The following is a 27,781-nucleotide window of genomic DNA, read 5'->3' on the forward strand; positions in this document are numbered from 1 at the left end:
TGGAGGGTGCTTGGTGCACATTGTTATTAAACAATAAAGGGTCGTGGACTTTTACCTGGTGTCTGGAGTCATCCCTGAGGGTTCAAGGGTGCACTACTGCCCCCTACTGCCACACTGGCGTAGTCGGCAGGATTCTCTGGCCGTCTGTTGGCAGAGGACCTGCATTAAAAACAAATTTTGTGTGGGCAGACAACCCTCGGGGGATTCCCAATCTTTTCACGGAGGTGCAAACACCACCCGCTACCGAGAAAGCTGCAACTGTGCGCGCCATCCCGTTCTGCAGGACCATGGGCAAGAAGACCGGGAAAAAGAAGGTCAGTCCCAGCTGGCTGCAGGGCCTGACGGACGCCGAGAGGTCCTGGACCTACCTGACCGGAAGCGAAGAGGACCGAGAGCTAATTCGGGCCGAGTTAGCCCGGGTAGCGCGTCAGTCGGGACACGGACCGCTGTCGAGCGCCTCGGACTCCCTAGATAGTCCGGGGGTTCCGCCATACACTATGGAGGGAGCTGCAGGTAAAACGTCCGACGTGTCGGATTTATTTTTATCATGTTTTACAGACGCTCACCAAGAGAATCGCAGCGGCGTCTCGGATGACTGCCTCATGCTCCGGCAAAATGGCCGCGGACGGCTAGCGAAGGCTGCCCACGAGGACAACAGACTGGTCACCCGCGGTGCATGTCGGGAAGGTGAAGGACACTCGGAGTCCTCCGACGAGGTCGTTCGTTCCCTGACGAGTCCGAGCCTCCTGGAAGGGGAGGGGAAGGCGTGCAAAGCAGCGCCGAAACAAACGGCAATCGACAAGGAGGGACGGGTTGTGGCTGAAGGGTCTGCAATTGGGAAAGAAAAGGCAGATCGCAGCCGCTCGTAGAAGCCAGCCGTCCCTCTAAGAACTCCAAAGCCCAGGAGCCTTTGCGCGACCCAGCTGAACACGTGCCAGGAGGGGACGTGCTCATTGGTTCCCGGTCGGAGGGTAAGCGCGAAATGCGGAAGCGCAAACAACTCCGGCCGTAAACATTAACTCTGTGGACTTATGGAGGCTCGAGGAATACCTCGCGCCCCTTCGCCGTTTCTTACAGGATTTACAACAGCTGAAGGAACGTGTGGAGGACTTGGGAGGACGGCCGCAACCCGTTAAAGGCTCTGCAGGACTACGTGCAGCGGCTGAGTTGGGAAGCTCCGGAGATGATCGATGCGGGAGTACAGGTGAGTTCGCCCCGCGTCGTAGAGTGTAAGGGAACACAGTGCGATCGGGCACCGCAGATGATGAGTAGCGGTTGTCAAAGCACCGTGTGCCCGACAAGAGACGGGAGCACGATAACTGAGTGGTTGGGGAACGAAGCAAACAGCCCGGGCATGCGCTTGACGTGGCTTTCCGGGGCTGTGCAACTCTCCAGGACCCGATCGGTCTGGCGTGCAGGGTAGCGCCGGTGATAGGAGCGCCGGCGGAAGCGCCGCTCGTGCCGGTGCAGCTGGATGGTGCTGTACATCGACGAAGTCGGTACTAATGACGCCGGAACCTAATATGCGTAGGACAACGGGTGTGCAGACAGCAAAGAGGCTCTCTTCTTTCCATAGAGAGCCTCAAGCTGAGCACAAGCCCCAGATGAAACGGGAGGTCCCCAAACCAAAGCGTGGGTCTCCTGACATATCGGAGAGAGGGCTAAAGGGCAGCAAAGCGGCCATAAACCCTTCCTTGGCGGAGAAAGGGGCGGAGGTGACGCTGACGGAATTCCCGAGGTGTTTCTGGTCTCGCAGAGGGAGACACCCAGGGGGACATCGTCGGTGTTACAACTGCCGGCGGCTGGGCCACGAGTGGCGAGACTGTGCCGGGGACGGGGAGCGGGCGCATAAAGGATACACCGTTCCCCCAAGGTTCGCCGGGAGACATGGACATCGCAGCCAGGGTCCGGCTGACGCGTCCTCTTGGAGGAGGACGTCCCTCGCGGGGCCAGACGCTCCGCCCCAGTTGTCGTCGCTGAGGGGGGGGAAATGTGAAGGATTGCCGGCTTTCCATGCCGGTCCGCCCCCCCAGGCCGCCAGGAGGAGCTCTCCCGACAGCAGGATCATGCCCCGAGGTCCAGCAGGGCATTATGGACCTTGTAGTATTTTTACACAACCCTGCTGGATACCTTGGGGGCCATCAGGAGTCGCTGTGGGGGGGCTTATGGGCTCTTTCATGCCCTATGACCCGGGAGTACGTCATGGCCACGTGACAGGAACTAACAACGTGCTCCCGGGTTAAAGTAAAAGACTGATTGCCCTGACCCGGAAGGAGTAAGGAACTATGGACTGTCGGGACAGGAATACCTCCGGGTCAGGGGCTATAAAAGGACGGTGCCTCAGTCCAGACACTGAGCTGAGCTGGGAGGTAGAGGAGCAAGTGTCTGGGCGAGGAGGAGAGTTTATTGTGTGTTACTTAGAGTATTGGTTTATGAGTAGTGTGGAGGGTGCTTGGTGCACATTGTTATTAAACAATAAAGGGTCGTGGACTTTTACCTGGTGTCTGGAGTCATCCCTGAGGGTTCAAGGGTGCACTACTGCCCCCTACTGCCACAATCTCATACATGAGTCGGACATTACTAATGTGCTAAAATGTTTTGGGCAATTCACAACACAAAAACCAGCCAATGCAAGGAAAGAAAAAAATCAACCCAGAAAGTGAAAAACGGGAAAAAACAAAAAGCAAATTTCCACAGAGAGATACGTGCTACCTTATTAACAATATCAGATTAGAAATTGAAAACAATCAAGCTAAAACACTTTACAATTACCAGATGAAAATAAATACAAATATTGGATAGACTGACTTCCTACCCTCCTGCTGGGGAAATTTTTACAGAAGCTTTTCAAACAAATACATAGGTAGATAAGCAAGTAAGCAAAGCAGCTTTTTAAACAATTTAATAGATGTTTAAAAGTTTTAGTTAAAACAAGCATTCCAAAACCAAATTACTGCATACAAGACATAATTCTGAGCAGTACTGAAATGTTTCTTACATGCTTAAACATAGGCTGTAACTCACAAAATATAGTTTTCACTAAGGTAGGTAAGTCATTTTCTTGCATACAACAAAACACAAGAAAAAGAAAAAATTCTAGACACAATGGCACACTTTACAATCTTTACAACTTCAACTCTCGTTTCTGTGTTATATTTGAGGTTCTAAGGCTCAATAGCCAAAAACTTCATTTTAATTCAACCTTTTTATTAATACTTATTTTCTTCTATATGTGGAGTTAAATTCCATCTGCTTTTCAATTCTGAGATGCATGAAGATGGAGGCTTATTCTAATTCTCTTAACATGTTATAGTAATAGGATACGGAATTAGTGAAATTCATGCTGAGCCTTACAGCGAAGTTAAAGAGTTATTAGCACTTCATGAAATGTACAAAATAAACAAATGTAGTGAGTTCTATTTTGGTTGAGACATTTTTAAGGCAATATTTTTTTTTAAACTCAAAAAAGAAGTCTCATTTGTTTTAGCAAAACACAGGTTTCAAAATGACTGCTACCAATGCAATGAATATTTGGTTAAGCAAAGCATAGAATGATCTTGTGTGACAAGCTGAAGAACACTTTTAGAGGGATTTTGAGCCATTCCTTCACACAGAACATTTCTTGATACTGTTAGGTTTACACTTGTGTACTGCCCTCTTTAATTCAGACTAGGGGTTTTCAATATAATGACAGTCATCATACTTGGTATACTAATTGCAAAACAGTAATTTTGTGTTACTGCAATCATTTCTGTGTTGATTCTGATTAATGTTTGCGGTCATTATCTTGCTAAAAGGTTAATTGAAGGCCAACTTTCAACTTCAGGCTAAAACATCCTGGTACTCAGCAGAATCCATTATGTTATCAATCTTAGCCACTATCAGCAAAACAGCCAATGATCAAGTGAATTTAAGCATCCTCCTTTGTCACCAAATATGCCAATAGTGTACATGACCAAAGAGTTCAGTTTTGGTCTCATTTTACCACAATGCATGATTTCAACTGCAATTTCAATGTCAAAATTCATCTTCTACAATTAGTGGGTTTTGTTAGTTAAGGACCTTCAAAATAGATTCATGATATGGGAGTGGCATCTAACAGTTGATTTTCAAACTTTTCAAACTTCATAAGAATAAGTTATGAACATTTTGAAATCACTTCAATTTGTTTTGTCTGGTGCCACTCGACTCATTGAGAAAACTCACCATAAGATATATACTTTGACATCTGTTGATGCCTAGTTGTACAAGTTGCCGAGTTTTTTGGGACTCCCCATATTTTTGGCCCCTGGATACGAAAAAACCCTCATCTTTAAGCGCTTTTTGGACCATAATTTGTGTAGAAAATTATTCCCTTATGATAAAGAGTAAACCAATACGTGTCTTCAAGCAAAACGTATCTTGAAGTTGTACACACCAAATTAACTGACCCTAGGGTTCACATTCTTAACAGAATACAAGGGGTCCAAGTCATTCCTTTTTATAAAATTTCAAGAAATTTTCAACGTTGAGATTGTTGATCAAGAATATAAGTTATTGACATTTAATTCTATTCTGGTGTTTCTGGCCCTCTATGAGTAACTCCCAGAAAGTTAAAAATGATAAATTTCAAATAAAAGAATGTGGGGTATTAGACTATTTCAAGGTCAATGATTATGAATATATTGTTTTTGATCCCTTACTAGGAATACAGCTCTCTATGGACCTCAATTGGAGGGTGAAAAATTACATATTTTTATTACAAGTGAGAAATTCTCATACACATTTTAATATTTCATGTAAATGATACAACTATCATTGCTCATTATTTACTTCTACCCAATGAAGTAAATCATTGTATTTCCTATGAACAGCACAAACTAGGACAGTTTATGTTAACTCATTAACACTTTTTCGTTAGAGATGGTAATAACTTTGAACCCAATGTAATTGAGAAAAATACTACTACTCAAAATAATGTTTTCCCTAGTAAGAACTTTTATTACAGTGGAGGTAGGTAGCTTTCCCCAAACATCCAAGAAAACCAATTTTCGTCATTATTGTGAAGGGTGCTAATACCACCTGACGAAATATATGGATCATATAATATGCACTTAGGAGACATATGCTACATTAATGATGAAGGGACATGCTGCACACATTCAAGATGAAAGTTAAACAAAAAATGGAAGCCCTAGTTAAGGGCAGCAATTGATAATCTTCCACCTTCTTCCTATTACAGTATGAATACTGCAACATATGACAGTTTAGATTTTGGTTAATCTCTACAACATTTTACAATGAATTAACTATGAATTTTTTAAATTTATAAACATAAAATGCCAGTTTCTAAAAATACAAATATTAAAAACTGTTTTTTGTAATTAAACATATAAAAAATGTTATCAAAAATATAACCAATATTATTAAACATGGGATTGTTACTCCATAAAGAACAACCTGCCTGTATAGTGAAATCTGCTATGTGCATTGACAGGATATCACAATCAGTTCTGTCTATTTAACTTACAATAAAATAATACAAGAATACATAATACAGTTAAGTATAAGACATTACGTTTCTGTCAAAACAGAAATATTACAAGTATGTTTTATAGACACATTTTCATAGCATCTAAGGAAGTTCCATGAGATGTGAAACTAGCATTGTCACTTAGAACCTGGATAGTAAATGTGTTGTTGTGTTCAAAAGGGAATGTTTAAAACAAAATATTTACCTTTAAAGTCAATCCTAAATCTAAATGTTAAATAATGAAGACCAGTCAATAACCAGAAACAATGCAACAAAAGCTGGAACACAGTGTGTAGACTTAAGATTACTTAGTAAGCTGTCTCATTTTGCAAGTAAAATAAGCAGAGCTGTTAATCAAAATAACCACAAAACTATCAAGAATTGATGGATTTTATATAAAATGAATAAATAATTATACAATGTAATAAGTCAAGCCAAAAATATACACAGCTCAAATATAATCAGACAGCATGATCTAGTAGGTAAGGTATTATAATGTTAAAGCACAACTTTGTACGTTCAATCTATACAACCCTGAAGATTGATTTTCTGACCAACAGAAAGTACTTCCTGATGCCACAATATAAAAATATTGAAAAAATGGTCTGTAGTAATTTTTAAATCACTTTTCATTAAAGCGTTGGATAAGAAAATAAATGGCAAAAAATTATACTCAAAATTGTTAATTATAAAGATAGTTCTTATTATAAGCAGACACATGAATATGCTACTGGGATTATTTTTAGGTTGTGAAATGTAGTAACAATGTCTAAAGAATCATTTCTTTGTTGCAGTGAGCTAAAACTTTTTGGAGAGAAGTTAGCAGATATTGTCAGACAAAGAAAATCCAAAACAAAATAGGTATCTGCAGGTATTATTTCTTCTTTTTCCTCTTCATCTCTCCCACTTCTGCTGTATGTGGGGTCGATGTGCTTGATCAACATTTTCCATGCAGCTCGATCCTCCACTTCCTTCCCCAGTCAAGTCCTTTTCCTTCAGATCTTCTTTTACCTTATCCATCCACCTCCACTTTGGCTTCACATCACTTTCTCTTCCCCTGTACTTCCACTCTCATCACTCTTTTGCCTACAGATTCATTTTCTCTTCCCATTACGCGACTCTTCAATTCCACCCGGGGGAGTAAATGCGAACATTAATTTTATTTTAATTCTTTTTATTTTTATTACTATTTAATTTAATATTGTTTCTTTGTATCAGTATACTGCTGCTGGATTATGTGAATTTCCCCTTGGGATTAATAAAGTATCTATCTATCTATCTATCTATCCATTACATGTCCATACCACATTTCTGTACTTCCTTAGATGTCTCTTGTTGGACCTCTCATTGTCTCATTTCTTATTCTGTGCTTTTTGTGACTTCACATACCCATCTCAACATTCTCATTTCTGCCACATCTAATTACTCTCCTGCAATCCATTTACTGCCCATGTTTCAGCTCCATATATCACTGCTGGTTGTACCACTTTCTTAAAAACCTTACCCTGTAAACTTCGCCTTTATTCTTCAATCACACAATACTCCTTATATCTTTTTTCAATTGCTCCATCCACACTGAATCCTATGGGTTATCTCTGCATCTTGTTTTCCATTTTGAGCTATTCAAAGTATTTAAATGTATCCATTCTTTTCAGTAGCTCTCCCTGCAGGCTAACTTCTGAATTCTGATCATCATTAAATCTCACATATTCAATCTTCTTCTTCCTATTTATCTTCTATCTTCAAAGCCCTTCACCATTCATCCAACTTCCTCTTCACTTCTTTTCTGGAGCTACACAACCCAATGTCATCAGAAAAAAGCATGCACAGAGGGACTGGTCATTTATTCCATGACTCATTATCTGTAGGTATTAATATATTTTTCAAATTATTGCTAATGTGAGTAGTGATTAGTCAAGCCAAACTGAAGATAAGAAAATAAAATTACATGGACAGATCCTTAGTTGCACTAACAAAGCATTTTTCAATATTTTGGTATATTAAGTTGTAGACAATGATCAATGAATGCATCAAGCTTTTAATTTTAACAGCAAATACTGATTTTGTATGTGTAACAATTAATATACGGAAGAAATGATGGGAATTATAATGTTAAATAGCAAAAATAATAAGAACAATAAAAAGAAAAAATCCTAACGTGTGAATGTAATCAATCATTATTTATTGCCCCTACTGCTATTACAGGAAATGGGGTCTGAGAATATGTGATGGCTTTCTATAGTTCTTCATTGAAAGCAATGCACTAGCACAAGAGTTGTGCAGTACCTATCATGTGCTGTGGAACCTTTGAATAACTTTGGTCTCAGAGGCATCTGGGGCACTGCGGCTTCAGAAAAATGGGTTTATGAACAGCACGTACCTCAATTATTTTAACTGGGCATAAACAAATTTTAATTTTAAAAGGGTAGTAGCTATACTCTTTGGCCAGTCCATGGAGAACAACAAAGTTTAGTGACATGACTAAAAAGTAGACAAATGTACAAGCTTCATGTTCTCAGTAGTCATGGATGTTAACATATATATTTTTTTTTACTTTATTTGAGGAAAATAACATTATACACAATCAAGCCAAACTTATACAATAAAGAAAATAAGTTACATAAAATTAAGTTGAACTTATATGACAAATAACTTGATAGTCAAACTAGAGAAAAAAAATGAAAAAAATCACAAAGTTAAAAAAGTAAAGGAGGATCAAAAAGAGAAAATACCAAACAAATCAAAATTCAACTCTCAATAAATACTCTTTGACTCTTAATATTTAAGAGGAAAAAAAGACCAAAATCATGAAATGCTGAGCTTATGATAAGATTAGAGGCTGTCTCATTGTTAGCATAAAATCAAGACTGTGGATTATGCTGAAATGCATGCTTAGACAAATGTGGTGAATGACCCAACAGCACGTTAGTAATGAAACTTTTGTCAATAAAAGTGTCTACCACAGCTCAAACAGCAAACTATGGACCTTAACATTCATACTGTAGACTATTGCTGTTATCTATTTACATGGACAGACCCACAAACCACATATCAGACTGTGATCCCTGTGAGCCATTTCCATGGTACAAATCAACCACTAATTTCCATGACACCAAATGAGGCACATTTCTTCATAATGATTCCATGAAACTGCCACATGTTAAAATGACAAGACGGCCATCTCCATCTTTCTCTAGATTAGAAATATACACAATACTTAAATCTAAATGTTAAACAATAAAAAACAATAAAAAGTAAAATATTTTATAAAATATGTAAAGATCATGGTAGGGCTTCTTTGTTAACACTGTTCAGTAGTCAAGAGCATAGTTTGTTTTTTTTAGGCTATTATTATAAGCGAAAAATTAAAAGCAAAGAAAACAGAGTCTAAATCAAATTTGAGAAATAAAGATCAATGACTCATGAATTACTTTAGCTATTTTTTAAATAAAATTACTAGACTAGGCACTCACTGCTCATATGGTAAAAATGTGAAAAAATAGAACAAATGGGCACCAAGAGAAACCATTTGAAAATGAAAGAAGTCCAATTAACAAAAGAAAGAAAGAAAAAAACTAATCTCCAAAGTCAATTACTATTGAAATTAATTCCATAGTAACCTTTTCTTTTCTTATAAAAAAAAAACTTGCTTCTTGAACAATTCAATAATCTTGGCTACATACTGATTTTAATGATTACCTTCTAAAGAAAGCTCTGATTTTCATTAAGATAGATGCTACATAAGAACACTGCTTAAATAACTGATCAACCGATTACTGCACATAAAACTCAAGCAGTCTATTGCCTACACAATGAACTTCACTAAAGTTTATTGCATTTTAGAATCAAAAACATTTACCTCCTGAGATTTCCTGAGTAGACATGAAAAAGGAATTCTGCAATCATTGAGAACCAGGCTTAGCAAAATCCACTAGTTTTCTCTTTTCTTTCTGAAGATCAGTGACTATTTAATGCTTTTAAAAATAATGGCAATTCAAACTAGTTATTACAATGTGTATTTTATAACACCCAGATCATTTTCTGAAAGGCATCCCATTTATCACCTTAGCGATAAGAGCATGAACAATCAAATCAAAACTTCTGGGACTGGCACTGTGGTGTTATGGGTCCACAGCTCACTGAGCAAAGGCCATTTTTAAATAAATAATCACCAATCTCACAGCGGCTTAAGCGAGGGGGCGTTGGGCCATAGCAAGCCACTGGGCAATCTGCGGTGTGGGCGTTTCTCACCTAGTGCACAGATGAGGGACTGCCCACATCCGTGATTGTTCCCGTGGCTAATATGCTGCAGCTGCTATGGCCCCTCGCTATATAAAAGAAGCGCGAGTCGGTTAAGGGAAAAAAAGGAACAAGAAGAAAGATCGATCAGAAAACGAAAGTAAAAGAACAGAAGTAAACGGAGGTTGGAGCAGGAAGCAGTGAGGAGGGAGAGAGCAAGTCAGTGCAGCAGGAAGCAGGCGAGCAAGCGCTCGCAGGCAGCTGAAGGCAGCCTGGGTGTTTGGCCAACCCCTGGCAGAAGTTGTGGTCGCTCCCGTAGAGTTACAGTGGTGTGAAAAACTATTTGCCCCCTTCCTGATTTCTTATTCTTTTGCATGTTTGTCACACAAAATGTTTCTGATCATCAAACACATTTAACCATTAGTCAAATATAACACAAGTAAACACAAAATGCAGTTTTAAATGATGGTTTTATTATTTAGGAGAAAAAATCCAAACCTACATGGCCCTGTGTGAAAAAGTAATTGCCCCCCGAACCTAATAACTGGTTGGGCCACCCTTAGCAGCAATAACTGCAATCAAGCATTTGCGATAACTTGCAATGAGTCTTTTACAGCGCTCTGGAGGAATTCTGGCCCACTCATCTTTGAAGAATTGTTGTAATTCAGCTTTATTTGAGGGTTTTCTAGCATGAACCGCCTTTTTAAGGTCATGCCATAGCATCTCAATTGGATTCAGGTCAGGACTTTGACTAGGCCACTCCAAAGTCTTCATTTTGTTTTTCTTCAGCCATTCAGAGGTGGATTTGCTGGTGTGTTTTGGGTCATTGTCCTGTTGCAGCACCCAAGATCGCTTCAGCTTGAGTTGACGAACAGATGGCCGGACATTCTCCTTCAGGATTTTTTGGTAGACAGTAGAATTCATGGTTCCATCTATCACAGCAAGCCTTCTAGGTCCCGAAGCAGCAAAACAACCCCAGACCATCACACTACCACCACCATATTTTACTGTTGGTATGATGTTCTTTTTCTGAAATGCTGTGTTCCTTTTACGCCAGATGTAACGGGACATTTGCCTTCCAAAAAGTTCAACTTTTGTCTCATCAGTCCACAAGGTGTTTTCCCAAAAGTGTTGGCAATCATTGAGATGTTTCTTAGCAAAATTGAGACGAGCCCTAATGTTCTTTTTGCTTAACAGTGGTTTGCGTCTTGGAAATCTGCCATGCAGGCCGTTTTTGCTCAGTCTCTTTCTTATAGTGGAGTCGTGAACACTGACCTTAATTGAGGCAAGTGAGGCCTGCAGTTCTTTAGACGTTGTCCTGGGGTCTTTTGTGACCTCTCGGATGAGTCGTCTTTGCGCTCTTGGGGTAATTTCAGTCGGCCGGCCACACCTGGGAAGGTTCACCAATGTTCCATGTTTTTGCCATTTGTGGATAATGGCTCTCACTGTGGTTCGCTGGAGTCCCAAAGCTTTAGAAATGGCTTTATAACCTTTACCAGACTGATAGATCTCAATTACTCATTTGTTCCTGAATTTCTTTGGATCTTGGCATGAAGTCTAGCTTTTGAGGTGCTTTTGGTCTACATCTCTGTGTCAGGCAGCTCCTATTTAAGTGATTTCTTGACTGAAACAGGTGTGGCAGTAATCAGGCCTGGGGGTGGCTGCAGAAATTGAACTCAGGTGTGATACACCACAGTTAGGTTATTTTTTAACAAGGGGGCAATTACTTTTTCACACAGGGCCATGTAGGTTTGGATTTTTTTTCTCCCAAAATAATAAAAACCATCATTTAAAAACTGCATTTTGTATTTACTTGTGTTTATATTTGACTAATGGTTAAATGTGTTTGATGATCAGAAACATTTTGTGTGACAAACATGCAAAAGAATAAGAAATCAGGAAGGAGGCAAATAGTTTTTCACACCACTGTAGATATGAAGGGCGGGAGTGATCGGAAGGCACAGGACTCTCCGCGGAAGATAGCAAGAGTCGGGACTTGGGACGTGGTGTTCCCTGCGTGAGAGCCATGGTCATGGGGAATTCCCAAGTCTCTGTCCGGAGGGGCCGACCGGAGCCAAGGATCGGTAAGGCAACTGACAGCAGAAGTAGGTATAAAGAAGGTTAGCTGCAAAGTGAGCGTCTCACTTGTTGCGGGGCCCAGATGAGTGAAGCAGGAGAGATGCTGGAGACCGGGCTTGCTAATGATTTTAAAGACTGTTTTCTGTTGAACATTTTAACCTCGTTGTTTTAAGAAGATTTTCTTTTTGTTGATTTTTAAACCTCCACGGTTTTTCTTTTTATGGAGTATTTATTTAATGAAAATTTATTGAACTGTGGACACTGCACTGTTGCACTTTGTTTCGATTTGTTGGATTTTTAATAAAAGCACTATGCACCTTTTTGAACCATCCTCTTGCTCCAAATGTTGTCTCACTGTTTAGCTCAACTCGGTGACATTATTAACGGTGTTGAGTTCAAGTGCTTCCAAACAGCAATGGGAGTGTGGAGCCGAACCCGCATCGTCACAGGCACGTATGGCAGGAAAAACAGTTACTTAAAATAATACAAATTTCTAGAGTGGCTAGCAAGAGAGAATAATTATATTTCACAAACTGCTGAGAAATGCAGATATTTAGAATAAAACACAAAATTTGGACATCAGCTTTAACATCATCAAATAAACAAAGCATTTTGTGAAGTAAGAGTTGTGTTTACATACTGCTGAAGGAAGCACCTTATAAATCTACTAAATTAATGACATCTATGCAAAGGGCAGTACAGTAGTTATGGATTCTGACTTGCAACTTCAGAGACAAGGCTTGAAATCAAACAGCCTGAGTGGAGATTGCACATTCTCCCAGTGTCTTTAGAGTTTTTCTCTGTGTGCTGCATGTTAGGTTATCTTGCAACTGAAAATCTAGAGGTGAGACTGAAATTGACCAACAAATCAGTGTAACTGTTATGTCTCTGCAAGTGGTATAATGGATGGTAATGGAAAAGGAGGAGCTTATTCTTCTGAATATCTTTTTCCTGTTAAATCTACATCCGTTTCCTTGTGGACATCTCCGGGTAGGACCTAAGCAGAGAATATTATTAATATAAGCAGCTGAAATAAGTCTTTTTTTGTTTTTAAGTGATGTTGAAATCGCTCTTTGAAATAGGTGAGGAGCTCAATAATATACCAGATTATCACATTGAAACTGGTTGTTCTCTTAATCAAGAAGTACTAGGTGTCTTGACTGGTATAGAGTAGTTTGATCCATGCACATACATTTGGTCCAAACCTAAAGTTGTGCAATGTGGTGAAAAGGTATTCCCATTCAACCATGTCAAATGCCTTTTCTGCATCCAAAAATAATAGGATCTCTGGTGTGTTAGATTTTATGGGCGATTACATTACATTAAACAAACATCAAAGATTAGAATTATTCAGAAGTGAAATTTGTCTGTATGATGCACAGTGTATTAAGTCCTTAGTTTTCTTTGGGAAGACAGTAATTAATGCTTGGCAAAAAGTTTGAAGCAGTATTTTGTTCTCTAGCTTCTAAAAAACATTGTGGAGTTAACTAATTTGAATTTTTGAATAAAATTCCACTAGGTAATCATCAGGGTCTGCTGCTTTCCCACAATGGTGTGAGTTTATAGAATCCAGTAATTCTAAGAGTGTCAGTGGTTTATCCAGTTCCTCAGCAATAAGCGTATAAAACTGTGGTATTTATAATGTGTCAAAAAACTCATTAGATTGTGTCTTGACACCTTTAAACTGAGTAGAATACAAGGACTTACAATACTCTCTAAATGTGTGGATTATACAGGGTGGCCCAGAAAACAGTGTCCCATCTCCACCAAGATGACTCCCGTCTCATTTGCCACCGGATAGGCAGTTGCGATTGTGTCACCAGCCTTGTTTCCTTGCCCCCCTGGAAACCACTTTTGTGGCGGCAGTGTACTGAAGTGGTCAGTGCATACTAGTGCATCTGAAATTAACAAAATGCAGTATTCATTGCAAGAAAGAATTGCAATAGTGGAAGCATACGAGTGGACAGGTTCCATCAAAGAAACAAGGGAAATTTTCTCCAATTAGTTTCATCAACGTGGACAGCCACTTAAAATGAGCATCCAGAAGTTAGTGAAAAAGTGGTACACAACAGGTTCCATTTAAATTGCCAAGAATAATAGAGACCTGTACGCATGCCAGCATAATCAATCCCATGACGTTGTAAAGAGTGTACATGAACATGTGGAAACGGGTACAGAGATGTATTGACGCACAATGAAATCGCTTTCAGCAGCTTCTGTAAATGTTAGAACCAAATTTGATCATTATTCTCTTCACCGCATAATGCAGCTGTCTCGGTGGAGCCGGGCCACTTTATCGTGTGCCACCCTGTATTTTTATGGTCAGTGATTTTATCTCCAATTTCTGTTATTGTGTTGCGAACTTCCTGCTTGTGGATTTGTTGAGCTAAGATCTTATTAGTCTTCTCTCAGTGTTCATAGTGTTGATGTCTCTCTTTAAAAATGAGCTGTTTTGCTTCGTTTTTTGTCAAGAGGTTAAATACTGATGGCAAAACCTGTCTTTTCCTATAAAGTGTCTCATTTGGAGACCTTACGTATTCTTTATCTATTCTGGTAATTTCATTGATCAGCTCCAACACCCTTTGGTTTCCAATTAGTTTTTGTGGGAAAGAAATGAAATAATCTGTCCTCTTAAAAAAGCCTTCAGTTTCCCATAGTATTCCTACAGAGGCCTCTAAGAATGCATCTGTGTCAAGAAAATAATCAATTTGCTCGGAGAAATTCTGTAGTTATTATTAGTTAATGAGAGGAGGTAAAGACACCAACTACAAGATAAGTGCGTAGGGCACAGTGATTTAAACTCCATGATCAGAGGGGTGTGATCAGTGATAACATTACGTACTTGAAGGATTTGACAGTTGCCAATAAATTATTAACAAAAAAAAAAAGAACAGTCAACCCTCGTTTATCGCGGTTAATCCGTTCCAGACTCTGCCGCGATAAATGAATTTCCGCGAAGTAGAAACCATATGTTTGTATGGTTATTTCTATATATTTTAAGCCCTTATAAACTCCCCCACACTTAACATTATTAGAGCCCTCTAGACATGAAATAACACCCTTTAGTCAAACGTTTAAACTGTGCTTCATTACAAGGCAGAGATGGCAGTTCTTTCTCACAATTAAAAGAATGCAAACATATCTTATCTTCAAAGGAGCACCGTGAAGAGCAGATAATGTCAGAGAGAGCGCTCGCTAAGAAAAGCAAACAATCAAAAATCAATACATGCACTTTTAAGTATACAGAAGCACCGCGATAAAGCGGCATTTTGTAGAGGAGCGTCCTATCTTCTAGGCAAACAGCCACTGTGTAAACAGCCCCCTCTGCTCACACCCTCTCTGTCAGGCAGAGAGAGTGAGAGAGACAGAGAGAAGCAAACAAAACAAGCACGCTGAAGCATATCTTATAGCATTGAGGAGTTTTAGTTAATATGTAATACATGCTCCGATTGGGTAGCTTCTAAGCCATCCGCCAATAGCGTCCCTTGTCTGAAACCAACTGGGCAATCAAACTGAGGAAGCACGTAACCTAAATTAAAAGACCCATTGTCCGCAGAAAGCGGCGAACCAGCGAAAAATCCGTGATATATATTTAGATGTGCTTACATTTAAAATCCGTGATAGAGTGAAGCCGCGAAAGTCGAAGCGCGATATAGCGAGGGATTACTGAACTGTGATGTACTGGTGAGAAGAAGAAAAATGCTCGAGTTTGTTTTTAAAAAAACTCCGTAGGTCTGATAACTTATTATCCATTATAAACTGTGTGATTTTTGCACTGTTATAAGTTATCGCCATTATATTTGAAGATCTATTCATGCCTGGATTTAAAACACAAAGTCTCCAGCCATTATAATTTTATGACTGTTCACATCAGGAATAGATGAAAACTCTATCAACCACTCCAGGTGCGTAGAAATGTATCAAAATTACTTTAGATTAGAATAAATTACCCACTGCCATTATGTTCCTTCAGGATCAGATACTACATCTAAGACTACAAATGAGATAGTTTTGTGTATTAAGATTCCCACACCTCTACTTTTCTTTGTATAAATGGAGGGAAAGATTTGGCCAATATAATCTGCAACCAAAACTGGTTCTTACTTCAGTCAGTCTCCTGTAAAAATACTATCTTGGCATTTACACCTGTCTCGTGATAGAGACCTTTGACATTCCAGTTCACAAAGTTCACTGTTTGGTCAGACAGACACTGCTTCTGGATTTCTAAGAAAATTTTGTAAATTTAAGTAAAAGTAGTACATTGTTTATAGTATATTGCCAGTTATAGTTGTTGGGTTAGGAAGAATAGATGAGAAGTAACTTGCTCTCTTTCTCCCCACCCCACCAAGTCCTTCCCCATTTTGCAAAGTCCCAGTCCTCTGACATGCCAAGAGACAGAGCACGTCCAAAACAAACCAAATCCACAGCAGCAGTAAAGATTAAAATTGAGATATCTTATGATAGTACAGTCCAGATACAAAAAACCTAGAGTATGATGTTAAGTAGTCCTCTTGGAAACGGTGATAACTTATGATAGTACAGTTCACATACAATAAGCCTAGGGTATGATGTTAAACAGTCCCCTTAGGCAGAAAAAAGGTCTAATAACATAGTAAATAAATAGTTACTTAGTGTTTACTGAAATATAAATATATTTAATGAAAGAAATTTCAATATTTTATATGAAAAGAAAAAACAAAGAAAAAATAAAATCAAAAAAGTGGCTGAGAAGGAAGTAGAATGTAGTTACTGAAAATGGCACATTACAAATAGACCAAGTTTCAAGCAGAATCTTCTTTGTGTTACCAAAACTCAATATAGCCCATGTTCATTTTTTAAATGTTGTCAGGATCAGTCTTTTTAGTTCTTTTTCTGCTTCTTTGGTAGAAATGAAGATGTAGAAATGGTAATCAAAAATCACTTTCAATTTAGCAGGAAAGCTAGAGACAGTATCTGATTTTGGCTTTGTGTAAGCACTGTTTAATGCTGTAGAATCTGGCTCATTTAGCAGCTGTTGAAGGAGGGAAATCTGGGAAAATATGAATGCAGTTATTTTCAAATATAATCGCCTCTTACTGTCTGAGAATCAACATCAAATTTTCTTTAACCCGTAGTTTGTTGAAAAGGACAACCAGGTATTTTGGTTTTGATACATTCCATCCATTCCATCAGTTATAATCATCAAAATTAAAAGAAATAAACATTTGAAATACATCAGTCTGTGTGTAATAAATGAATCTAATATACAAGTTTCACTTTTTGAATGGAATTACTGAAATAAATCAACTTTGTCATGATATTCTAATTTTATGACCGGCACCTGTATGTGGTAAGTTGCTGAGATCTTAGTGTCCAATTTGAAGTCCTCTCCAATAATTTTAGAGAATAGTTCAGATATTAATTTTACTAGGTTTGGGCTTTCAACAAAATACATTTCTAAATCCACCTTTCATACACAAGAAATGTTTGCTGAAGACCATTACAAAAAGTAATGCTCATTTTTAATGGTATGGCTCACTCTGATAGACTAGAATAAGAATTCAAAATAAAACTCTGTATGCCCCAGACGTACAAATAGAAGCACCTACAGCATATAATCTAAAAGAACACATGGCTAAAAGCTTTACACTTTTTAGTATGCACTGGAGAGATGGATGGGTAACTGAACGTATAAATGTTTAGCTCACAGTAGGTTTGCTAAAGCATTATTTAAATATGTAACATGGAGTATTAACTCATCTTTCCAAAACATTTAAACCATGGAGAATTTTTCTATTTGTATAGTTATTTTAATTTATTATCAAATCAGTAATATGCAGATTTAATTTATTCTCCCAACATGTTTAAACCTTGGTGATTTTTGCCATGATTTGTGATTGTTTAAATACTTTTATTAAGGACATTTTTTCCCCAAAACAAGACAGCCAAAAGCAAAGCTGAAAAGTCTGTATTGCATTTTTAATGATAAGCTCTATGCACTTGTTTAGGAATAATGTGAAATTAACATAACAACCCATTAAATCTTTTGCTACACTTTGAAAACTGGAATCTCTGGGGAGGAAGAGTTTGAATTCAGTGGGAGAGACTTATAAAGGTTTTATCTGCAGTGCTAACATCAGTTGTTGCATAGAGACATTTAAAGTCTGCTTGATTAAAACACATTTCCTATGGCTTAGCTAAGAATCTCTGGAGATAGTTAAAACACAACTATCTGGAGATAGCACTACTAACATCACAGGGCCTTGTTCAACATCACAATACAACTGAGACAGTGAAGATGCTTTTTTTTTCTTTTTCTCTGGAGAATACCCCTACTAGAAGTTTTTTTCCACTTCACCATCAGTCACTACTTTGTTTCTTCATATTGAAAAGAAACATATTTTGAATATTGTGTGAAATCTAGAGTTGAGAATTTGTCAAGCTAAAAATAGTATACCAAGTGACATGAGCAAAAGAGGTCAGCATGTTTTATGTAGGCTAATTAAGCTAGCCCTCACGAAATCCCTCACTGACTATTTTCTTGGAAAATCTATGCAATACATGATGCCAAACCTTTTTTTCCCCAAACTTCACCTGCTGTACTGAAGAATTACAAAGATTTTCCTTTTTACTTAAATGTCTCAAGTCAATTGCTTATCGGCATTCATAAATTTGTGACTCATATTAATTAATTTTTCAAATCAATAACCCATTCTACTAATACAAACTTAACTCAACACACAGAAAATTACTGTATCATAATTGGACTTAAAGCCTATCTAATGCATTTCTGTTTATACCGTCTGCAGTCTATTGCAGTGGAAGAGCAGTTTAACTCAGAGCTACACAATTTACATGAGAAAACCAAAATATTTTGGATAAGATGAATATACCACTCAAATAAAAAGCTTGTCAAATTATGCTTCTAATTGAATCATAGTGATATAGGCCAAAAAGCCCTCTGGTTATACAGAATAATTCTTACTCTGTCTAGCAACAATTAGTAATAGTAAACTTTATCAAAACAAAGTAGAAAAATATTGTTGATTATAATTTCAAAACATTTCTTTTTTACCCCTTAACTTTGTAGAAAGTTACTGCATTAGTTTTACAAATATTACCATCGCACAATTTATAGCTTATTTTTAGTTTCTAGATTTCCAAATCACCCGCATACAATTTTATCTGTATAACACATTTTTAATTTTGAATACATCTCGGATGTTAAGAAGTCTACTGCTGTGCATTCTAAAATAAAGCAAATTAAGGATTTTACTGCCATGTTCACATTTCTGTATTAAAGCATCACATAAAGCAACACTGCTGGTAAAATATCTTTGGGCAAAACTTATGAAATAGAAAAATAGGAAAAAAGATAAAAGAAAAAAAAGTTTGTTTTTGGATGTACTTACCCTTCCAAGCGAACATCAGGCAGTGATCGATTAAGTGCTATCATGTCACTGGCCATAAGATTGAACTGATTGATTTTAAACAACTCTTTCATGTTTTCCTGTTTCTCCTTTGGGATGACAACAGGCTTTCCCATCTCTCCTGGGCCTTCCTGAGGTTTTTGGATAACATCTGTAAGTAGATGATGGGGAGAATTCAGGACTGTGATGTGGGAAAATAAAGTCTAGAATGCTGAGGCTATTGTACAAGGCAATAACAATCACAAGAAATTACAGACAATTGAACTTAAGTGGAAATGAAATTTAACTCACAGAATTACTTTCTAAACTATAATCCATAAAGACATACTGAGCAGACAGATTTCTGTGAGCACTGATTGTGTGATATTTTCAGAAAAAACACTTAGATATCTAACCCTCTGTATAGTAACAACATGTAAACATAAATACTTTCTCTAACAATTCATTCCTTTATAAATTGATCATTATTTAATTAGAGTGCATTTCTCCAACCCCTTACCTCCCCATCCCCTAATGAAACCCTTAATATTAAAAGAGTTGTTAAGGTACAGTTCATAAGAGTTATGATTTTCAGTCAGCAGCTTCAGTGCAGGATCCGTTTATCTTGTCAGGAATACCTGCTAGTTACTAGTATTAGATGCAAAAAAACGCATTTCAGTTCACCTGTCTATATAAATACAAGGTGTTAATTTAATTTAAGACTTTAAAGAAATACTCCTCCTAAAAATCTTATATTACACACCCCATGTGTTTTGTAGTGATCTTTAAATCAGAAACTCAATCCCATGTGATTGCATTTTCTGTTTATGATGAGTGCTTATTTTCCTGGATGCATATATTTAGAAATATTTTAACAAAAGAAAATGCATGCATGTTGCATGTTGTGAGGAATCTACATGTGACACGTGGGTTATTCAACACAAGTAATGTGAGATCCCTATAATGGATGTTTCCCATATTGTTTGCTTATGCACAGCACTGGTCACTAATGGCTTGCATTAAATCATTAACTTAATCTTCATTTTCAATTAAAACATGAGACAAAAACAATTTTCAAATCATCACAACAAAAGCAAAAAATGTGAAAGTGTGCCCTGATTTCTGTTTTATGGCAATTATTAATCTTAACACAATATTTCTAGATCTGCCACTGTCAACTGTAAGTACTATTATTATGAATTGAAAGTGTTTTGGATCAAGAACAGCTCAGCCATAAAGTAATAGACCATGCACACTCAGAACTGAGCCAAAGTGGGATGGACAGCATAGTATAAAAATCGTCTTTCCTGTGTTGCTCTCTGACAAAAGAGCTCTAAACTACCTCTAGAAGCAATATCAGCACAAGAACCAAGTATAAGAACCTTCATAAAATGGGTTTCCATGGACAAATAGCTGCACACAAGCCTAAGATCGCTATGTGCAATGTCAAGAGTCAGCTGGAGGGTTGTAAAGCATTCTGTCACCGGATTATGGAGCACTGAAAATGGGCTCTTCACTATCTGTCAGACAGAAATATGGGTTTTAGAGGCTGGCAGGACAACACTATCTTCTGTGCTGCATAGTGTTTATTATAAAGTTTTTGGAGGAGTTATAATTGTCTGGGCAGGTTTTTCAGAGTATGAGCTCATCCCCTTGGTTCCTGTTTAGGTGTGCTGTTAATGCTGCAGCATACCAAGACATTTTAGACAACTGTGTGCTTCCAACTTCGTACCAACAGTCTGGGGAAGGCCCTTTTCTGTTCTGTCATGACCGCGCCCCAGTATACAAAGCCAAGGGCATAAAGACATGGTTTGATGAGATTGCTGTGGTGGAACTCGAGTGGCCTGCACACAGCTCTGACCTAAACCCCACTGAACACCATTGAGATAGATTTCTTGTGGAAAGCCTTTCCAGAAGAGTGGAGGCTGTTATAGTTGCAAAGGGGGAGTCAACACCCTAGTAGTTTATTTCCGTGGAGCAAACAACAAGGATTTTCCCGGACAAATCCAAAGTGCTTTTCTGAATATTTTATTGGAACTCTGGTGACATGTCCAAGCTCCGACATCCAAGCTAAATGGAACATAGCCTAATACCTTGAGTTGTCTGAAAAATATGATGCTTTGGCTGTTGTTGATGCAGATGACTCCCACACAAACTACCCATGTGCATATGCATGCCATTTCAGAGGACATATGCCTTCACATTACACTTAGATACAGGTCACTTGTACTTATCAATGTGAACCATCAGGGTAGGTAAATCCGATCTAAGCAAAAAAATGGAATTGAGCAATGAATCTTGTAATCGAGAATGTATTATATTAAACAGATGTTGAAGTTTTGAAGTGTCTTCCCTTAATGTAATAAACCCGTTTTTTTCTTGTGATGTCACAGAAGGAAGCACTTTCTCAGTCCTTCTGGCTAGAACTTTGGAAAGTATTTTAACATCGTTATTCTGAAGACATTGGTCTGCATGTTGCACATTGTAATAAGTCCTTATTTTTCTTTGAGGTAGGATTTGGTTGTCTTTAGCATCTACGAAATTGCTAATAATAATGGAGTTAACTTATTCGAAAATGTTTTATAAAATTCCACTGGGCAAAGATCAGGGCCAGCTGCTTTCCCACTGTGAAGTGAGTTTATAGCATCCAGTAATTCTAAAAGTGTCAGAGGTTTATCCAGTTCCATAGTACTAGAAGTAACCAGCTGTGGTATCTGTAATGAATCAAAAAACTGATTAGATTATGTCTTATCTTCTTTAAAATGAGTAGAATATAAGGACTTATAATAAGTACACTCTAAATGTGTAGGTTTTATTTTTGTGGTCAATAATGTTTTCTACATCTGTGTTGTAAATTACTGTTATTCCATTATGTACTTCGTGTTTGTGGATATGTTGGGCTAAAATCTTATTGGCCATCTCTCTCTGCTCATAATAATGATGCCACGATTTAAAGATAAGCTTTCTGTTTCTTTAGTAATCAGGAGGTTAAACTGTGACTGCAAAACCTGTCTTTTCCTATAACATTCCTGATTTGGATACCTGGCGTATTCTAGATTTATTCTGGTAATTTCACTAATTTAACTCAGATGCCTTCTTGGTTTCAGATTTATTTTTATGAGAAAGATATGAAAAAATCTGTCCTTGTCCATTGTTGGAGATGGACATGTAGGGGGAGCACTGTTTGCAGCGGTGTTATTTTACCCTTATTTTTTAAAAATACCAAACAAAGCTCAGGAAATGGATAAAACGGTGTGAATCCCGTAAATGCCCATAGGGACTCGGCTCTGTTGGGCCCTTGAACAAGGCCCTTAACCTGCAATTGCATAGCGCTTTGAGTAGTGAGAAAAGCGCTATATAAATCAAGTCAAGTTGGGGTAAAGTGCATTGCCGCACACCCACTACACATCGAAACAGCTCGGGATCCCAGTTGGCAATCCCCCAGGCAGACACGTGGTCCAGTTCAACATGGGGGGCACGGAGATCTCGGAAGAGGGGCCGAAGTGGCAAGCACCAGGGTGCCAGTCAGAGTGGGGAGCGTTGCCCGTATATTAAGCAGAGAGACGCCAAGTGGTGGCGTCATGGCAATGTCTCCGCCCCTTGTTCTGATTTATGTTTTGCAGGACTGAGCCCTGGAGTGGAGTGTGTCGGCTTCTTACCATGGGAGACGTGCCCTTGCGGGACAGGCCGCTGGCCCCAGGGGTCCCAGCTTGCGGTGGGGCACTGTGGCGAGTGGCTAGGGGGTGGTACCCAGCCAGGACGCCCAGGGGGACTGGAGGAGGGCTTACACATCCTACAGATCATGAGGGGGAAATAGCCCTGGTGGCTTTGGGGACCATGGGAACAGAGATTAGAAGCGCAACCCTATAGTGGCCTGTGGTCACCGCCAGGGTGCGCCCCAATGCCTGAGGAGTCCTGGCCCTCAGCACTTCCGCCACAGCCAGAAGTGCTGGGGGGGAAGACGACCAGGGGCGCCCGGAGGGCTTCCGGGTGCACAGCCGGTACTTCCACCACACTTGGGAGTGCTGGAGGAAACTAATCAGGAGACACCTGGAGCACATCCGGGTGTGTATAAAAGGAGCCACCTCCCTCCATTCGAGGGCTTGAGTCGGGAGCGGAGAAAGATGGAGCTTGGGAGGAGAGGAGAGGAGGTGGCTTGAAAAAAAGAGAGACATTGTGAGGTCTGGACTTCGGGGGATTTTTGGGGTTGTGTGCTTCACCTTGTAAATATTAGTGTTGTAAATAAACGTGTTGTGGTGCTTAAAAGATGTCTGCCTGTCTTTGTCCGGGTGGTGTTCCACAAAATATACACATGTACATATACATATACACATATATACACACAGACAGATCTTCTACTATCCTTATGTTATAAATAAATGATATTTTCCGTATTTCAACAAGTGTGTCTGGGTTGCAGTATTTGTGAAAGTCAAACCTGGGCCACATTTCAAATTGTAACAGAGAAAATGAACAAGCTAATGTAGACTTTTACTGATTTATGAACCAGTATGTAAATGGTTTTTGTCACTGGGTGACCTCTCAATCTATTTTTTCCTGAAAGTCAATGTCAAATGAAAAGTTAATCTATATAGTTTTTATTATTAGTGCATCTCTAAATATTGAAGGTCAGGAGGTTGATCTTTTTTCAGCTTTTACAACAAGAAGAGTTTGCCATATAAAAATAAGTGATCTAAATGTAAGTGTGCTTCAATGCCGGCAGAGCATATGCATGATGAGGATCATAACTACAGAAGGCTGTGAAGTTGCACAGCTACAGTAATTATCATATATAGGCACTGGAGACAAAAATAAAGAATGATATTCAAAATCCTTAATGGGACAAATATCTTTTCACTTTAACATGAATAATCCCAATGTCTTTTATAAAAAATGAAGAAGCCCTCATCCCTGAATGTTTCAAGAATCCAGCTGATGCAGATAAAATAGTTCAACATTCTATCAACAGTGCTGATCACACTGGCAAAATAAAATTTGTGATTAAATTTACAAGAAATTGTAGAGTTTAGTTTATCTTTTACTGAATCCATGTTAACATTTTTTTGTTAAATGAATGAAGTTAAAGTATACTGTAAATTCCACCCTCCCTAATTCCAAGACATCACACAATATGTCCCTTAGGAGTTTCCTATTACCTATGGTTTGACAGTTGTCTTCAACACTGCAAACACAGCACTGTGGTCTAAAGTGTGTTCTGAATTATGAGCAAATTAGTTGTTCAAAACCATAGTTATTTGTTTTCTGAATAACCAAGGGACACTGTAGCAAGGGAAGATAAGTTGACTGCTTTTAAATCAGTTATAGTGACATCATCAGGGTTGTAAAACTGTGAAATGCAGTAAACATGTGGACAAAAAAGGTTAATTAAAATGAATGAGTGCACCAGAGTAGATGCACCACAAAGCAGTTAAGCAATCAAGAAAACACAGGTAAGCTGAAGGCATCATTCTATTTTTCAACTCACTTATCAAAATGATGGTCTATAGGATGTTCCAGCCTAAATAAGAAGCAAATAGCACAAGTTAGGAAAGCTAGTCTATCATGGTAGACATATCCAGGGTCGATGTATTGATTCCTTTCAGCCAGAAATCATGTGTTTTAGACTGTGGCAGAAAACTCTTACAAATGCTCTCTAATCACACACAGAAACACTGATGTTTGAGACAGTATGTGACTGGGCACAATATATTTGGAGGATTAAATCTTCAAAGAATCAAAAGACAAGGATGACGATTGAGTAATTCAAGGAATCAAAAGATAAGGATAAAAATTGAGTAATGGTCTATAAAGGTAAATTCTAAACCTCACTGTATCACTGAGGTGATAAAGGGGAATAGTATGCAACATTAAATATCTGTCTATATACTACATGCTTAAGCTCACCTGATCCAGTTCAGCACAGTGACAGGCCACAGCCTACCCTAGCAATATCAGGGAAAGGCAGGAACAAACCCTGAATATCAGTTCATTTCTCACATGGGACTAATTTACAAGTACCGATTAAACTAACTTAATATTTTGGAATGATTGTGAAAACCTGGAGCACCCCAGGAAAAACATCTATTGACATATTGTGGAGTTAATGTGGGAACATATTAACTCCGCAATACTGAAAAAAGGTGTTGGATTCAAACCCAAGACAATGGAACCATGATGCTACTTGACAAAGTATGTGTGATTCATCAAGCAATACAAACAGTAAAACAGCAACATATTTGTGTTACTCACATGCTTTCTAAATATTAGGAAGAAATTCCATTACAGTTGTAAATATTATGCAAGAAAAAGTAAAGTGCACCAGGAGAGGATTCTGTGTGGTTACTGCCAAAAGGGTGTGATTCTCAAATATTTCATACTATGTTTTATGTAGCAATTGTCTTAAAAATTACTTATGGTGTATTTTACACGTTTTGTGAAGGCCAAACAATTAATGAGTGTGAAAGTTTAACTTGTGCTCTTGGATGTCCATGTTCAACTACTTACCCATTATATCACACTATGTTCATTAACTAACTACATGGTTCAGACACATCCAAGTGCAAATAACCCTAAGCAAAAATCCTATGTGTGAGATCCATCCATGTGTGAGATGTCAATGTCAATTTAATTATATAGCACATTTAAAACAACATAGGAATTCTGTGGCCAAAGTGCTTTACAATAAAAGAAGAAAAAACATACAATTAACATAAATAGAAATAAAATATATTAAACATAAATAAAATAAATAATAAATAGAAGTAAGATTACATAATCACAATGAGGAAACCATCAGTATTACTGAAGGTCATGGAAAGCAAGTGAATAGAAATGAGTCTTTAATCTTGTTTTGAACAGATCAATTGTAGACGACTCCTTTACATAATGAGGTTAAAGAGTTCCACAGGTGAGGAGCAGCAGCTAAAAAAGCCATGTCCCCCCTTAGTTTTACACTTGGTACACTGACCAGAAGATCTAAGCACTCTAGATGGCTGGTATAAAGCACACAATTCAGATAAATAGGCAGGAACAAGCCCATGTAAAGATTTAAAAACTAGCAACAAGATTTTAAAATGAATTTGAAAACTGACAGGCAGCCAGTGTAAAGAAGCTAATATTTCTTGCCCCAACCAGAAAGCGAGCAGCAGCATTCTGGACCAACTGTAACCTGCATATCAGGGATTTGCTAATCCCAGAATACAGCGATTTGTAGTAATCAAGGCGAGAAAAGATAAAAGCATGAGTAGCTTTTCTCAAGATACCTAGATGATAAAAAAAAAAAAAAGGCTTGATCTTACCTAAAAGACGAAGCTGGAAAAAGCAACTGTTGACTACAGAATTAATCTGTTTCTCAAAAGAGAGGTTACTGTCAAAAATAACTCTAAGATTGCAGACATGAGGTTTGCAAAAGACAGAGAAAGAGCCGAGAAGTCTAAAACCAATTTGGGCTTTAGCCGATGGACCCACTATAAGCACCTCCGTTTTATTTTGATTCAGATCAAGAAAATAATTAGCAATCCAGGATCTTAGTTCAAAAAGTCAGGTGTGCAGTTGATTCATTGCAGAGTTGCAGACGGGAATATAAACCTGTCTATCATCAGCATAGTAGTGAAAAGAAATGTTAAATTCCCTTAAAATAGCTCCAATAGGGTGGAAGTATACATAGAATAAAATAGGACCCAAAATGGATCCCTGAGGAACACCACATTTAAGAGGAGCAGCAGACGAAAAAGAGATCAGACATGCAAGAATAACATAACATAATCTCCTGTAACAGGCTTTAGCTGTTTAAGGTGACTAAGTCCTTCTAAACAGAGTGATAGAAAATGCTTTTTACTTATTTGATTTCATACAAAACAACAGTGTGAGAGTTCATCAAAATTGTTAGCACAGTGGTAAGAGAATAATTTAGAAGACTAACCACCCTGTTGGTAGCAGACAAATGCAACAGACAAAAAAAATATTGGCTATATATAAGAATTGTATACAACTAAGAATTAAAAACACAAACAACTCACCAATTTATTACAATTATTATATCCTAACTTTTGATACAATTACAAAATACTTAGCATGTCATACAATACAGAAGTAGGTTATAAAGGTAAAAGATGTTAACAAAATATTCAGAAGTAAATATATGTTTGAAATACACTTAGCATCCTATTTAAAAAAAATGCTACAGGCTATTTTTCTTACACACAAACTAAGATATTAATAATTTTAACTCGCAGTAATTTGAACTCGTGGTCTAAAACAACAAAATACTACAATACGCGGAAATAAAATAATTATCTCAGAAAGAAGGGACAACAGGGATAGACAAATCAACACACAGCAGTATATATCTCTATTTACACCTAAATGCCCATTTAATTGTGCCACTATCCTTAAGGATCAGCTAAGGCAGACTGCCCACTTCTATATGACTTCTGTTTACTCTTTTGTCAATAATCTTCCCACCTAATTTTGGCAATGTTTCTACACTGACTCATCTAAAGGGTTGACAGTTTTGGAAGACCTTCACATAACACATACAGTACTCCAATACTCAATTTTAATA

At 38.2% G+C, this 27,781-nt stretch overlaps 1 protein-coding gene across 2 annotated transcripts in view; it reads right to left on the reverse strand.

Moving 5' to 3' along the window:
• galnt1 (UDP-N-acetyl-alpha-D-galactosamine:polypeptide N-acetylgalactosaminyltransferase 1) overlaps nucleotides 1-27,781 on the reverse strand; it is a 507,921-nt gene that overhangs the window by 269,707 nt on the left and 210,433 nt on the right. For both annotated transcript variants that reach the window (XM_039737531.1, XM_039737532.1), the window contains one exon: nucleotides 19,222-19,390. In XM_039737531.1, the coding sequence (XP_039593465.1) occupies nucleotides 19,222-19,390 (169 nt within the window). The remainder of the gene's footprint in view (nucleotides 1-19,221; nucleotides 19,391-27,781) is intronic.

The sequence above is a fragment of the Polypterus senegalus genome, chromosome 15 (assembly GCF_016835505.1).
Source record: "Polypterus senegalus isolate Bchr_013 chromosome 15, ASM1683550v1, whole genome shotgun sequence".
NCBI lineage: Eukaryota > Metazoa > Chordata > Cladistia > Polypteriformes > Polypteridae > Polypterus > Polypterus senegalus.